The sequence below is a fragment of the Thunnus albacares genome, chromosome 9 (genome assembly GCF_914725855.1).
Source record: "Thunnus albacares chromosome 9, fThuAlb1.1, whole genome shotgun sequence".
In the NCBI taxonomy this organism is placed as follows: domain Eukaryota; kingdom Metazoa; phylum Chordata; class Actinopteri; order Scombriformes; family Scombridae; genus Thunnus; species Thunnus albacares.
Genome location: NC_058114.1, coordinates 24,543,454 through 24,559,778, shown reverse-complemented (window position 1 = coordinate 24,559,778; position 16,325 = coordinate 24,543,454). Strand labels below are relative to the sequence as shown.

Here is a 16,325-nt window from a genome sequence, read left to right as displayed (position 1 = left end):
AGACTCTCAGAGACGGAGTGGCGCCTGTCCATGGTGTCATCATAGTATAAGTGGGAATCCTCTGGATAATGTATGTGCATATGTGTGTAAGCGTCTGTGTATTTGGTGGGTTGTGGAGGGTCATCAGGGGGGGATGAATCATTGATGAGCTTCTTTTGAATGCTCTGACACACACACACACCTTATTGCATCACAGCCTAAAGAAGGAGGATCCATGCCTGATTTCAGTAACAACACAAGACTTCATTGATATATACTAGTATACATACTAGCAGAGACTGTTATTGTTTAGATTTTAGTGATGCTGATTCAATGTCCAATTCTGAAAATTGATCCCAGTTCTCATCGACACCTGATACTATCTTTCTTATTGTATCACTGATGTCTTTTGTGAGTGCTAGCGTATTGTAAACACCACACATGTGCACTGATGCCACGAGTAGCTCGCAATGTAAACGGAAGTGCAGTCGGTCTAAACTTCACTTTCAATAATGTTTTTGACAAACTGGGTTTTTTTTTTAGCAAATAGACAATGCTGAACCATCCAATGCTTACCTAAAACGAAAGTGGATAAGGTGGAGCACACACTCCCCACGGAAAATAGTGCACCTGTTAACAACCCTTCAAATTAACCATTAACTTCCCCTTTCAAACTAGGCCATCCATATGACGGCAGAGCTTCTTATAAGGAAGTAACTGAGAAAAACCACTTGATTTTTATCTTGACTGACTAGCCACAAGAAATAAGTCAAGAAAAACAAGATAATCTTCTATGACAACAAAATACAACCTCAAAACACCTTTCACTTTATCAAAATTTCCTTCTCTTTTTTCTCCCCCTTCAAGTGGCTTCATAACACATTTTGGGTCATTTAAAAGCTTATATCAACTGGACATTTCTAGATGTGTTGTGCATATATTTTCTTGTAATTCAGCATGACATATTTAGTATCTTTGGAAGCCATGGGACTAGTGGTTGCTGAATTATACTTGTCTGCAAAAACTAAGAGTGTAATGAGGGATCAGTTATAGGGTCAGTGGAGTTGCAAAGTTTCATATGTAAATGCATGCACAAGTGGAATCAGTGGACCTCATGGCCCATATAGGGCAAGTGAAGGGATTCCAATTTTACAAAAAGCAAAGCTGGAAAGGGATGCACACAACAATTTAATGCAAATGAACTCTTCCTAGAAGTGCACTGTGCACAGTAGAATACATGTGTGTAATAATGAGAGAAACAGCACAGAGAAAGTGTGTGGCAAGAGACTAAGACCGTAAATGTGCCTAAACATGCCTTATTGCATGTATATGTGTATGTACATGTACAGTATGAGTATATAGACAATACAGTATGTGTGTTAATGTGCGTGCTTGAAGAGTGCTGTTCACTCTTTGAGGTTAGCCAGAGTGGTTAGTGAATGAGTTCTAGTGTTTTTGTCTTCCAGTAAGTCTTGTTTTCATTCTTATGCTCTGCATAAAACTTTGCATACTTTGGATTCACCAATGACCCAATATAAGCTTAGGCAGGTGTGCACGTGTCACTGTGGTGCAAAGTGTATAATTCTCCTTCAAACCCCAGGGAATGACTTTAAGATTCAGCGTCTTTTAAAGCGCAGTGCTCGTGTCTTTTGATGGTATTGATGATAAAGCATTTTTTCTAGTTTATTTAGTTTAGTTTTGGGGATATCAGGGTTCATTTTAATTAAGATAAAAGAAGCCACTAACTGCCATTAATTCTTGTATAGATCTGAGATTATTGTAGATCAGTAAATATAATAAAATCTCAGTTTGGTTTTGTCAAAGTTTCCACAGTTTATCTTAATTTTATTGTGCCCAAGCTGAGTGTTTTGATAGTACTTTATTTTACAAGTCCAGAGTTCCCCAGTAACTCCCAAGAAAGAATTTAATGTGGAACTGTTGTTTCTTTGGAAGTTTCCTGGAAAGAACCATGTAATTTGGCGCTAACATATCAAATGATTGATCACTGTAAGTACAAAGCCTTTCATAAAAGGCATTGTCTAGATCTATTTAATCTCTTCAATATAAATATCTAATAACTTAAAAGACAAATAAAATACTAGTTAGTAAATATGAATAGAATAATTGCCTACACAAAATACTTGCAACATTATTTACTACTTTATGATCCATTAGATTTCAGTGGAAGTGTTTATTATGAAATGTATTATGATATTTTTTAAAGCCATTGCAGTGCAACATAATGGCTCTATTAGGTACATTAGAAACATCCGTATGTGTGTGGTAAACATATTACTATAATGGTGGTAACCATATTTAGAAAGCCTACATTAAATAAATGTTCAAACCATATCAAAAATGTGAGACATCAATTTTATCCACATCATTGTACAGTTGCCATGTATTCCATTTCAGTTGTTTGCTAGTGATATACAGTAATTGTCAGATAATCTAAGAAAGATACTGACTCTCAAAGGGGAGTCTATTCATTCTAATACAAACAAACATTCGACTCTAGTTTTCCAGTTACCAGCAATCTAGACACAGACATCCTGTCTGCATGCTGCAACACTGTGCCTTCGTACAATATGAGGATATTCCAACTGAGCTCTGTTGAAGTGCATAAACAAACTATCACACTGTGGGAAACTGTGCAAACCAAGAGAGATTTCACTAATGACTCTACAGTTGTAACTGAAACTGGCTGGAGGTAAACATGGCAGTCAGTCACCTGACAGCTAAAACAATCACGATCAATGATTCCACACAGTCACACTTGCCTAAATTTCTTGTGTACTGTCACGGTTCAACAGTACAAAGAAAAGAAGAAGTCTTGCTTTATGGCTGTGGATGAACAGGGGAAAAATTGGGTAGGGTCAGTATGCTGTGGTGATGGAAGAAAAAAAAATGGAGGATGAAAAAGGGAGCTGAGTGGTGGACTAGTCATGATGACCCCATGACTTACATTTTCTCTGCATGCCTCACATGGCAGGGAGTGTCCAAAACCAGGAAGAACAGCTGAGAAAGCACAACACAAGCCCTCTCTTTCTCACACACACACACACACACACACACACACACACACACACACACACACACACACACACACACACACACACACACACAACACACCATAACATTCCCTGTCTCCAATGCCGAGAAACCAAACCTGCTTCTCATGAGTGCACCAATGACGAAGCAGCCAGTTTAATCTAAAACACATAAAAAAGACAACCGTCGAGGCATACTGTTCTAAATATGTAGAAAGACAAATAGATCCAACGTGATCGTGAGACCCCTCGTAATTACTTGTAAGGAAGAGATAGTCAGACACGCTGACACAGGCTAATGGAAAAGTAGGGAAACCCCACATGAATCACAAAATCCATGCCAGTACAGTGATGCATGTGATGAGGAAGATACATCGCTCTCCTTTATAAAAGCCTTCATGCATATCCTTTGTTCGTGAAATCCCCCCAGCTTAAACCGCTACACAAAATATTTTCATACCTTCTAAAAGTCTTCTTATATTCCACAGAACCATCACACTCATCCACACACCTGGCCACAAACATGAAGTGAAACTCTTGTACGTAGTTTTTTTCTGTCTACTTGTGTTTCCCTTTAAATGTTGATAATTGTCAACTATATCTTAATAGAGACTAATACTTGGATTACCACTACTAAGGGGTAGTGCAAATAATATTGCATATACAGACAAGTCTAACAAAGCTTCAAAATAGACATCAAAAGCTAACAATGGACTAATATTAACTGAGAATGACCTACGTTTTTAAATGTGTTTAAAAGTGACTGCCGGTGTATTCAAACCAGAATCTTTTACTTTGTTCTTGCAAGTGTTCCTGTGCCAGCTACATAATGATGTGTACCTCTAAGGACCTAACTTAATTTGGCAAAACTTTGCTGAACATATAATGGAAAAGTTACACACACCAAGGGTTGTAGTGATGTGCTGATCACTGAAAGAAGCCTTGATAGTAGGAAAAAAAAGTGTCGCACACTCTGGCTCAATAGGCATTTCTCCTTTATTCAGATGACATTTCAGCCCTTCTTCAAGATGAACAATCATAGTAGGACCCTGGCACTGGTATGTTTTACATGCCACACCTTAGTAACACATCTGATCGTGATTAGATAATTATGTTCCACCATAACTGTAAGGGTGTTGTTTTTTTTAGTGTTTTCTGTAATGTACCTCTATTTATTGGATATTTAGATAAGGTTGTTTCTGGTATTCTGGTATTTAACTTTTTCTGTATATCTATTAGAAATCTATTCAAAATAAATGTATCTGTAACATATTTGAATATACTTAACCAAAAAAATTGGATGTAAAATTTAAATCTCTATATGTGGTATGAAACATATTGGTTTTTGTCACGTTTATTTAAAGAAAATTTAATGGCTGCAGTTCCTGTCACTGTTTGTTAAAAGTTTTGATTCGCTTAAGGCCTCTTGATTGCTTTTTCTCACCCTTATGGTGGAACATGATTATCTAATCACCATTAGATGTGTTACTAAGGTGTGGCATATATAACATACCAGTGCCTGGGTCCTACTATGATTGTTCATCTTGAAGAAGGCCTGAGGGCTGCCATCTGAATGAAAGAGAAATGCATATGGAGTCAGAGTGTGCGACACTTTTGTCCTACTCTCAAAACCTTGTTTAACATCAAATAGCCTTTAGCTTTCATCAGACCTCTAGGCTATAAGACTAACTTCCAGAGAGACAAAAAAACTCAACTGAGTCCCTGTACACAGCTGCTGAAATTGACTCATTTATTGTATTTTGTTTTTAAGTGGTTTATTTCATATATTTGATTCCCTTGTGCATTACAATTAACTAAATTACACTGCAGTCCTGCTGCATCAGATACATGCAATAATATTGCATTAAAAATATATACATTTTAAGGCTAAATTCTTGCTCCCCATTCAGTGGGTTTCATTATTCAGCTATTAAGTGTTTTTTGAAAAGAAAAGAAATATCTAGCCTTGCGGATAGGAGTATTTTGGGTTTTATCAGCTTGGGTTTTGATAAATTTCTTACCGAGATGCTGCGCTGAGAATGTTTTGTGGGGGTGCTCAAACACTTAAAAAAAAAAAACCTTAAAACTTGCCTTTTCAGAAACAATGCCCCTTTTACTTTGGATAATAAATAATTTAGTAGTTATTTTATGTTTGTATACTTAAAACTTACCCTTGCTCTTTGAACAAGAAATACAAGATCATATATTCTGAATGTGTGTGGACATGAAATCCAGGTCATTAGCATCTGTATTATTCAGTGAAAAGATTTTAAAAAACGTATAATCAAGTTAAGAAATGCCTTTTTCCTTGCCAGTGCTGTTGCACCTTATCCTGTCCTTAACATCATTAACATTTACTGCTTTGGCCTTAAGTTGAACCAAGAAAAAAATCCTGATAGCTATACCTTTTCTACTGTCAGACAGGCTAATCATGTGGAGAATAACGCCAGTCTGCTTGGTAACCCATGATTGCCCTTCTTCAAAACTCATCATCTTAGCACATTGTGTTTTAATATGGTTCCATAATGGCACTCAATCTATTCAGCCCAAATAGGCTTCAGATTAGAAACTCACTGGTCTGTGTCAGAACAATTGGCTTACTAAAAGAGACTGGCAGGACTGACACAAAAGCGCAAAGAAATAGAAAATGCAAATGATGGATTGTAACCATATTCAACTGGAGTGTTGGGTTAAATATGTGAGCGAAGGGATGGTTGCATGTTTACTTCACTCTCCACATGTAAGCATTTCCCATACTGAAAAATGAATATCCTAGTCTCATTATTGTATCCCCAGGGTGGGGATAATAATCCCAGAAACACTCAAATAGGTCACAAAAGCTTGAAAATACTTTTTCAGAACTTTCTTACATCTCTAAATCACACAGCAGCATATCCTTTTCTGGACACAATTCCAAGCATGATGGAGAATTACAAAGAGTTTCCAGGGGAGGATGCTTTGTGGAAGTGTAGAGGAATGCAAAATTACAGTGTCTTATTAATGACATGCCTTGACAGGAATGAGGTAGGTAGTATTGCAGTCTAGACAACACTAGGCTTTAATCAGGTTGCTCTATGGTACATTAAGCGGACAGAAGACAGGATGAAAGAAGTAGGTGGGAGGCAAGGTCCTTCCCTCTAATAGTCAAGTAAAAGAGAAAGGGACATGCGGTACCAGAAAGAGAGACTTGAGAATGAAAACTATAATGCATCTAACTTTGTTTGAGTAAGTATGTCTTCATACTGGCTCTTATAGACATTATAATTTATCAATATGACCATGCCAACACATCACAAAGACTTGTGAAACCAACCTGGGAGAAATCGCCATTCCTAGGAAGGTTGAAGCTGGAAAAGTCCACATCAGAGAATCCCGAGTACATGTCCATGGGGACATCCGGAGTGGTGGTGGTAGTGCTGCTGTTCAAGTGGTATTGCCTGAAGGAGAGAGAGAAGTTAAGTTTGTTTAACCAGTATTTATCCAAGTAAAACTGATGCATGCTGTTTTTTTAAACACTGATGTACTTAGCCCACATAGAGTTTATACCTTAGAAATTCACACCTTAGAGCTGCCAAGTACAATCACAGCCTATTACCACTACTGTGCAATAAGCAGCTCAGCTAGAGGAACAACTGGAGCACTGAAAAGCGTCCCAAACTTAAGTCATCAAGTGTTATAATCAGAACAGAGGGTGATGTTTTCTGAAGATGGTGATCTAACACTGTAATACTCAAATAATATGACCCAACAACATAATACTGAGTTAGCACATGACCTTAACGGGAGAAAACACTTTCAGTTTCGTTTATAGAATCAAAGGTGAGTGAAGTAGAGCTTTATGTTATATCAAGGCGTATAAAAATGAATAACTGTTACTAAATCCAGGTGTTCAAAGTCAAATAAGTAGCAGTGTCAACTGTTGAAGATACAAGAAAGATAATATGAACACAAATCTTAGGTCAGACAGACAGAGAGAAGTTGAGGTTTAAATAAGGCAAGGAAGAGAAAGAGAGAGAGAGAGACACACACACACACGCACACAAACACACGCAGGAGTCTACAGAAAGTCACGGAGAACAATATATACTTGCTTTGAAGATCTACGGTCCAGCTTTCCTTAATACCAAGCATTGTCCTTTTGCCAAATGTTAATATCCGACACAAGTCTGAAGACCTCGATAGACATAACCTATGATATTTTCAGTTTCTTGTTGAGTGGAAGTCATCATAATGTAACAACCCACTATGCTAATAGTGTCGGACGAACACTCAAAACAAAAGTAAAACTAAACAATGACAAGGTGGAACTGCAACAGTGCCGTCCCATGTTCTTCTCATCCAATCATGTGCCAGGGCTCAGGCTCAGAGGGATTGAGCTTGGCCAAAGCTATTCACAGGATTTGGCTCTGTGTCCTCAACCACGGGCCAGAGATCAGGGAGAATGATTGATTTAAGTTCAAAACACACCAAGAGGATGAAAGGGCAACCCCAAGCCAGTGAGTAGAGGCCAGTGTATGAAAGATGGTTCCTGTGATTTTTTTTGTATTGAATATCCCTGCCTAATATGCAGCAGAATTTAATATTTAATCATGTCTATGTTCAAATGTTATATCATGAGTATCTGTTTACAAAATTCCTGATACCTCTTTTAGATAAACACAAACACCAAAGGCTTTAAATGTAAACAGCACTTTCTACTTTTTAAACAAGTGCTGATCATTGATGCACAGATGGTCAAAAATCACAGACCTTTTGTGATATTGCTATTGATCCTTTTCCACAATCAAGCAACTAAAATGAAATTCTACCAGAAATCTTACTGTACACATTGGAAAAAAACAGATTAGCTATTATAATCATGAGTGATGAACAAATATGAGAAAAAAAAGATCATGAGATCATACGACTGAAGAATCGGTTTTAATTCTCAGAAAGATCATAGCTCTGTGAATGGTAACAATCACCCACACTGGAAATCCCCTTCCTGGCCCTTTAGCCAACAGTGATATGACAGTGATATTATTACAGTAGAAGTCTTGGCAGGCCAGCATCAGCTGCTTTCCAACAACACAAAGCTGGTTTAAGGCTCTCAGCCAAAGCAGCTGATTGACTTACTGTTTGTGTAGATGTACCTACAGGCAAGGGTGTAACTTTGGTTTGAGACGTAGGGAGGACGCAATAAAACAGGGGGGCTGTAGGTCCTCCTATTTCCTGCATTTCTACATGCATTTAGGGACTACAGTAACGTATAACCTACCTGCAACGCCTTCCTGTCATTATCAATGAACCAAATGACCTAACCCTTTATACAGCACATATAACCTACCTGTGACTCAGTGCTGCTTCTTCCTGCCTCGCCTTCTCTGTCTTCCATAGGAGCCTCCACCTCATCTGACCTCTGATACAAAAGCAGAGTCGAGTTACTCTCTTGAGCTCGTGGTGTTTGAGTCTAACGCTAAAGTAAACTAGCAGCAAGAGAAACTCTTTTACTGTTTTACAACCATCTTAAATATTTAGCTTGTCAAATAACTTTTCCCCCCCTTTGGAAATATGTGACAGGCTGGTGACTACTTTGCTCACCAGCCAACATTAGTAATAGTAAAAGTCACCTAGCAAGAGTGTATCAATGTTGGCTCATGGATGTATTATAAGAGCTGGATACTGGACCTGAAACGGCACCCATTCAGTCCAATAAGAATTGCTCTGCTGGTGTATACGCCCAAAAAAGTTTCTAGCTTCCAGGTTTGCTTCCGTATTCAGTGCTGACCACTGAATATGCGCAGTGGTGTTTCCCCTGCTGGCCCCGCCCACAAGTTCCCACTCAGCCCATAGACTTTACATTGTGATGATGTCACAGATTTTTAAAAATCGCTTTTCTCTGCTCCAGGAAAGTTTTATGAATATAAAACCTCAATGGGTCAAAAATTCATAATAGAAAGTCAACAGACATTTTACAGACATTTCTTTTACAATGGTGGTCTATGGGGAAAATGCTTCTTGGGCTGCAGGGGGATTTTTCACTGCAATACTGCGAGTGACCACTGGAAAAAAATTGGCTGCAAGGCTGAGTGGCGGGGCTTTATCCAGCTCTTATAATACATCCATGTGTTGGCTCAGTCAATGTTAGCCTAACACCAACAGAGAGGAGAGAGGAGGGGGAGGATGGGGAATTAGAAGGGGGACTGGGAGCTTGAGTGGGAGCTGTTTCCGCTTGGCCCTAGTGCATGAAGTATCTCCTGTTTTTTTTTTTTGTTTGTTTTTTTTAATCTAACGTTAGTTTTCGGACTATAAAAAGTGGAAGGGTCCAATGCTTCCTTCTGAAAAAGTGCACACCACAAACCTCCACCCGCACCCTCAGATCTGCCAGCAGCTTGCTCCTCTGGGGCCCAAATGCTAAGTTCCGCACCATGGGGGATCAAGCCTTCTGCTCTGCTGCACCACGCTTGTGGAACCGCCTTCGTAACCATCTGAGGGTGGCACAGACCCTAGTGTCTTTTCTAACAACCTCTCTATTCAGGAAGGATTTTTCATCTCAACACCTACTATTTTCTTTATGTGTTTTCTATGTTATTAATAAAACTTTGAGTTTCACTATGAATGAAAAGTGCTGTACAAATTCAATGTATTATTAATATTATCGTTACATGTAGCCTTCCAATACTAAGCCTGAAGCTGTGTACAGATCATCATTTGAACCTTGTTTTTGTTTTATAATCTCTTATTTGAGGCTGAAATATACTGAACATGCATATAACAATGTTATTTTTTATTCAGTTAGACTCGACTCCAATCAGTGGAGTTTACACAGTTACACTGCAGTTTTTTTAATTACCTATTTCCTGACAGACAGTCTACATCATTTTCTCACGACTTAAAATTAGGAACTTGAAGTGTCAGAACGGCTGTATCTTTCCAACATGTGGTTCAGTAAAAAAGTTTTATGTTGCAACAGTTCATCGGGAGTGCTGATCTTCAAAACACTATTCAAGCCAATGTAATTTCTACAAGTTGAACCCCAAAAGCAACTTGGCAACATTCTTGACAATAACAATAACAGCCACACTGCAATGTTATTAGCATGAATAATGCATACATTTAGGACGTGGAACAGAGCACAGATTTACTTGGTTAGATTTCCTTTGAGTGACTGTATAGACAAAGTCACAACCTATTGAAGCAAAATTTCACCCAATGTACTGGTTGAAAGAGTAAAAGCAAGAGCACTAACAGTATTCACCAGTTAGAAAAAACATGAGAATGAACCCCCTTTATGCAACAAACAGCATGTTGCAATGCATTTCTGTCAGTTTTAAGAAGTAAATGCTTTTTAAAAAGGTAGTGGGCTAATACATTTTATACGCTATGCATTTTTAAGTTTTAGTCCAACTTGCAAAAAATGTTTGTTAATTAAAAAGGAAAGGAAACATAATCCCTTCAGCAAGATAAGCAACAGCGCAATGCTTCTTCCATAGAAAAACAAGGGCGTTCTTCAGAGTTTACTGAACAACTATTCAGTAAACAATTACACCCAACTACCCCCAATTCCTTGGAAGGACTCTTCCTTAAACCAGCACAATCATAAAATGTGTCTCTCATGCTATCAACAATCAGCAATAAGTGAACTTTGAGTCAGAGAGCCTGGCTGCAGGCAATATCAACTGTAAGGCAGATAAGGTAAACAGTATGTTTAATTGTGCAGTGTCAAAAAGCTGACTTACTGCATCAAAATGAAACTGGTAAAAACTAATCTCAATGAAATGTGGCTTACAGTAAGGAAAGAGTGTTTAGATACAGGCAATGCAATATATTACCTATTACAGAGTTGTGTTAACCTTAAATACTGCAGTCTGTCTGACCCTTTAGATTAATAATTTACGAGTTTGTCACAGACAATAAGAAACAAACACAACATAAAAATAGAAGCAGGAACAGTGGTCTGTTTCTGATTTTACTGCTGTAAACAAACACCAAGACTCAGCTGTGTGGGAGAGACCTAACCACATACTACCAAACTCTTACTGCTGTTTGCTGAAAAGATTGTTTACTTTTTTTAATCTTCTCTCTTTAAATTGTTTGTAAAAATGAATAAGAGAACAACAAGAAAATCCAACATTTTTCAGGTAGTTCATTAATATAATGATCAGTGCATAGCTTTTTACCTACAGCATTATACCTTTTTTTGGTGTACAGTGTGATCTGCAAGTAGCTGAACACTGACACGCTTTTCATTGTTTTGGCCGTGTTACTTCAGCACACAGTTGAAGTACAATGATGCTTAACATAATGCCAAGATAACCAAGATGTTTTTAGAGCAACAGTGCAATGTTTTTGACTACAGGTGCATCACAATAAGTCACTTGAATCCGAACAAACATGTGTATCACTTGCTGAGGACCAGACTTAGGCCAAAATGTCCAAAAAACACACAAAACAAACATGCAGATGGCTGCAGTACAAGGCTGGTGGAGAATCACCAGAGACAGTACTAGTCATGTGGTGATGTTTAGCAGCTGTAGACTTCAGTTGATGTTGAAGCTTAAATCTAACATTAACACTATGCCAGACAGGTGTTGATTCAACTCAGCAGTAAAGTCCAACACTGTAAGTGGTGTTGCTGTACTGGATCGCATTATCTTGTAAGGTGTTTTTGTTTGTCCACAGCTAAATGCATTTCTATTAATCTGTATTATACTGCACTGTGTTGTATGGTTGTTTTGGCCATTGCCTGTTGATGGGCTTTAAAGCCACAATCTAATCTGAATATTAAGTGACATCATGTGAGGCCCCACAAAAAAGCTGAGAAATTGTCTTTCAGTCATTCATTCATCAGTGTTTCACGCTAAACATAACTAAATCCCAAATGACACAGATGGAGCCTCTTTGACACCATTTCCACAAAAACGAAATAATATGAATATAATGATCCATTTTTATGATTACTTTCAGAAGAAAGGTAGTATTTACAGCTCAGCTAGTGTATTGAACTGCATTATGAAGTTGGTGTTATGGCGTCAATGCCCTGAAAACTCCAGTGTTATGACGTAGAATAAATCTGTTCCTGTTGTGCTAACACTACATAGTCAGTGTCAGTGACATTTTTATCACTACTCATAAGAATAGTTTCTGCTGTGCAGGGGAAAGAGCATGTCAGACAGTGCCTCAATCTGTGAAAGCACAGCACTGGTCCATTCACATTTTCTCCTCACTGTTATCATGTGATCTAGTCAACTCTTCTGATTGTTCTGAATAACCATGTGAGCAGACAACGGAGGGCTTTCAAGTTCAATCAATTACATCCCAACTGTACTGTATAAGTCTATCATACTAAGTAGCAGCCAGCTCTGTTGCCTGCAGATCCTGGAAGAAAAGAGGAACGAATACAGGGTCATGTGAAAAACAGTCTGACTGAATATCAGAAGGACTGAACGTAGAAAATAAAACAGACCTAGGTAGAGATCCAAAAATCGCAGCTGCCTTTAGAGTTCATTTGGTCAAGAAATCAGAAGTTAAACATTGTTCTAAACCCAAACACTTTGTGATTTTGATCATAATATTAGTGCACTGTAAGACCGAGATTGAGATAAGGGGTCTTGAAAAACCAGCTTGATGTCAGAAAATTCCACTTTGAGTGAACTTGAAAACCACAGGCCGTGCTCTCACGTCACTTAATGCTTGAACTTTCAAAGAAACACTGCAGACAGCAATGACAATAAAAAACACTACCACCCGAACTAACACTTCCTGAGTTGTATTCAATATGACACACAGGTTTGGTGATGACTAAAATCAAGTCATTTTGCCTATAAGCAAAAGCATGAAAGGTTGAATTTGATCTTAACAATAAGCCTTTGTCCATTGAACCACACAGATACAAAAAACAGATACACACAAATCTCAAATTGAGCCCACATACACATTGTGTTTGCAGATTAGTGTAGAGAGTAATAATTATAAACAATACCATAATGACATTGACAACTTTCAAACAGAACTATGGTAGGGCTTTCTGATACAGGGAAAAGCCCATATTACAACTGTGATGCATGATTCACAACTGTGTATCATCGTAGCACCAAAATAATTATATAATCAATAATTAAAAATACTAAAAAACAAAATTATTTAGTTGCTGTCCTTTCCCACACACTTACTCATATGAATGACCGATTCATATTGACCATAGTTTCAGTTCAGTATCTCTCTTTTTCATGTATACTTGTCTTCTCTGTCTCTTGCTTTCTCTTTCTCCCTAACTATTCCTCTGTTTGAAATTAGTCCAGAAATGATTTACATGTCGTTTAAGTGCCAATAACATCCAATGAAATTCCCTTCCCTAAAAAAAAAATCTGTCAGACCAGCATCTCAGCCCTCTTAAACTGACGTAGAGCTAGGCAGGAAAATGCAGATGTTTCAGCTACACTTTTAAACTACAATAATTGTGTATTGGCTTATGCTCACTGTTAAACCGCATTTGCATGTGCAGTAGTGCTGTGGCTCAACTGATTCAGCGTAGACACTGACGGGAACTGAAGCTGATTGTGCGCTGCTGACATGCTACTTATGCTACATGGCAGGTGTAAATGAGGTGTTGCACAACTTTTGAATAACACAGTCTCTCTCTGTCTCACTCACACACACATACACCCTCTGTGGGTGGAAAGAGACAAACACCTCTACTTTAGCTATGAGGTCATAAAAAGCAGAGCAAGATTTTGAGATTGATCCTCCTTGTAAGGCTGACGCCAGGCTACCCGCAGCAGGAAATGGAGGATTTCTGATAAAGGAGACCATTATTACTGACGTGTTTAGTTTCAGGGTAAAAGTGATGTATTTGTATTGTATTACCTCACTCCAGGTGTAGACAATGCAATTATGGAATCAAATAATATTTAACAATTCATAATCAATCATCATAAGATTTCAAAAAGTAGTATCTGTGACACTTTCAGCTCTGTTAAGACACTCCCAGTGATACTGGTACATTTTGTGCAATATTTTAATCACCCTCAATACCACCAACACACTGCTTTATCTTTGAGTCCATCTTTAGCCATGTATGTAGTGCACAGTGTGCAAAGTTACTTCAAACTCACTGCATCTGGACGTGTAATGTTCTCTGCTAATATGGTGCCATTCTCAGCTCATGATAATGCAATATGTTGTCAAACATGTGTGCATTAACTTACTGGTTTCCAGATTGCATAGGGCAGTGTATGCTGTATCCAGCCTGCTGAGAGAAGGATCCCCAGGAACCAGGGGAGGTATATATTGAACTCTAAAACACACAAAATAAAAATCTGTTATGCTGAGGAAAAACATATAAATACAACATTGAACATCTTAAATCTATGGCTCTATGTGTCAGTGGTGTATGTTTTGGCATTACAGTAAAAAAGACCTTTTATCAAATTATAGGTTTTATGTTCTAAATTAAGTGCAAGAGAATACTACCATTGCCATCACTCACATCAGTGCATTTTATCATGCACTACTGATAAAAAGAACATATAGGACTTTCAAATTAACAAAATCCACATCTTTGTTCCACAAGGTCTTGAGAACTACAAACCACTTGTAACTGATGGGCTAAGCTAAGTTAGCTAGTTAGAAAGCTAAGTGAATGTTGTTTCAATGAAATTGTATAAGCTCTTCATGACTCAGCTGAGCCACATCCAATATTTTTTCCACTTATCCCTGGTGGTACTTAGATATGAAGTTGAGTAATTCTTCTGCAGACTTTCTGTTGCTATCACATTACAATGGAGATGAATGGCATTTTGTTTGTAGTGCTCAAAGAGCATTGGGACTATTACTTTGTTAGAGAGTGCTTCCAATTAAAACCCTTTTTCAATGTAATTTTTAAATATTATGAGAATCACAAACAAAATTCACCTTTATTGCAAAGATACAACTAGGGATGAGTAAGTTTTTTTTAATGATATGACTTTAATGTTTTTGGCTCATCTTCACAGGAATTGCAAATCAGTCATAAGCAACTGAATACCACAACTAGGATCACTTCCTTTCACAGTGCTTTACACATCTTTAAATGACTGGACTGTTACGCAGTTTCTGCAACACAGATTTCAAATACACCAGTTCTCAGATATCAAACAGTAAATATAGGAGGTGTTGTATCATTAAGGTCAGGTACAACTGAAGTGCCTTTACTTGTCATGCTGTCATTGCTAAGATGGTCTCTAATGATTCAAAAGACATTACTGAAATGGTATCCTATAGCAACAGCTTGTCAAGCCATAGTAACCTTGAAAATACTGAAACACTAAACTAAACTACCCCAAACTATTTCAATAAATTTATTTGAGTTCTTTGGGCTAACACAGAAGCAAGTAATTCATTTTTTTTAAATCACAGTTGTAAGCATAGTAGAGGCACAGGGACATAACTCACCAATTAAAAATATTAGCAATGTAAGTTAAGTGAATATATATGTAGATCTAAATAAATGCCAAAGCATACCTCCATGTTAGAGGAGGCCACAGGGAACAAGCTGCTGTCCAGCTGAGGGCCTTCTGGATGCAGGTAGTTCTCCCCGTCCATGGCCAGCGCTGAGGGGAGGATGGGCATCAGACCACAGCTTCGCACATGACCACCAGCTGACTTAGGCTATGCACCCTCAAACTGCCACCCACGTGCTGGCTGCGTCTGAGATAGTTCTTCTAACACGGGCAATGGCTCTCCATGACCTGTGGAAGACAGCAGGGATGGAGGGATGTGCAGGGAGAGGAGAGAAGGGGTTGAGATTCAGACATATTCACTCCTGAAAGAGATCATGAGAAAAAAGAATAATACATACTGAAATAATAGTTAACATTTTACAGTGACTGTTAAATCCATTATTTTTAACCTATGACATGCCGTCCTTATTATAGCTATCTTTATAACGCCACAAAATGAATTCAGACCTTATTCATAATGCAGAGGGTGAGCTTGTATTTATTGACTGACAGCCCTCATTAGCTGGTTGTCATCTGACATCACTGAAGGTTTCACATTCATTACGGAACTAATTAAAATCACGTCACGAGGTCCACAAACAGCAAACAGCCTGAGCTGCCTATTACAGCAACTGAACATAAACTTATAGTGCTATTTGACATGATAACAAGTCAACAACAAAATTAACACTAGACAGACAGACAGACAGACAGACAGACAGACAGACAGATAGACAGATAGATAGATAGATAGATAGATAGATAGATAGATAGATAGATAGATAGAGGGACATATTTGTAGGTTGCATTTGTGTTTGCAAATATCATAATTTTTATA

The 16,325-nt window shown here is 38.0% G+C and overlaps 1 protein-coding gene across 5 annotated transcripts in view; it reads right to left on the bottom strand.

Moving 5' to 3' along the window:
• si:ch73-63e15.2 (protein strawberry notch homolog 2) overlaps positions 1–16,325 on the bottom strand; it is a 68,970-nt gene that overhangs the window by 36,333 nt on the left and 16,312 nt on the right. For 3 of the 5 annotated variants that reach the window (XM_044361476.1, XM_044361477.1, XM_044361480.1), the window contains exons 2-5: positions 15,510–15,736; positions 14,216–14,304; positions 8,356–8,427; positions 6,343–6,466 (exon numbers count right to left, since the gene is read on the bottom strand). In XM_044361476.1, coding sequence (XP_044217411.1) covers positions 6,343–6,466; positions 8,356–8,427; positions 14,216–14,304; positions 15,510–15,617 — 393 coding nt within the window. In that variant the 5' untranslated portion in view covers positions 15,618–15,736. The remainder of the gene's footprint in view (positions 1–6,342; positions 6,467–8,355; positions 8,428–14,215; positions 14,305–15,509; positions 15,737–16,325) is intronic. The other 2 variants (XM_044361478.1, XM_044361479.1) reach the window with 1 other exon arrangement.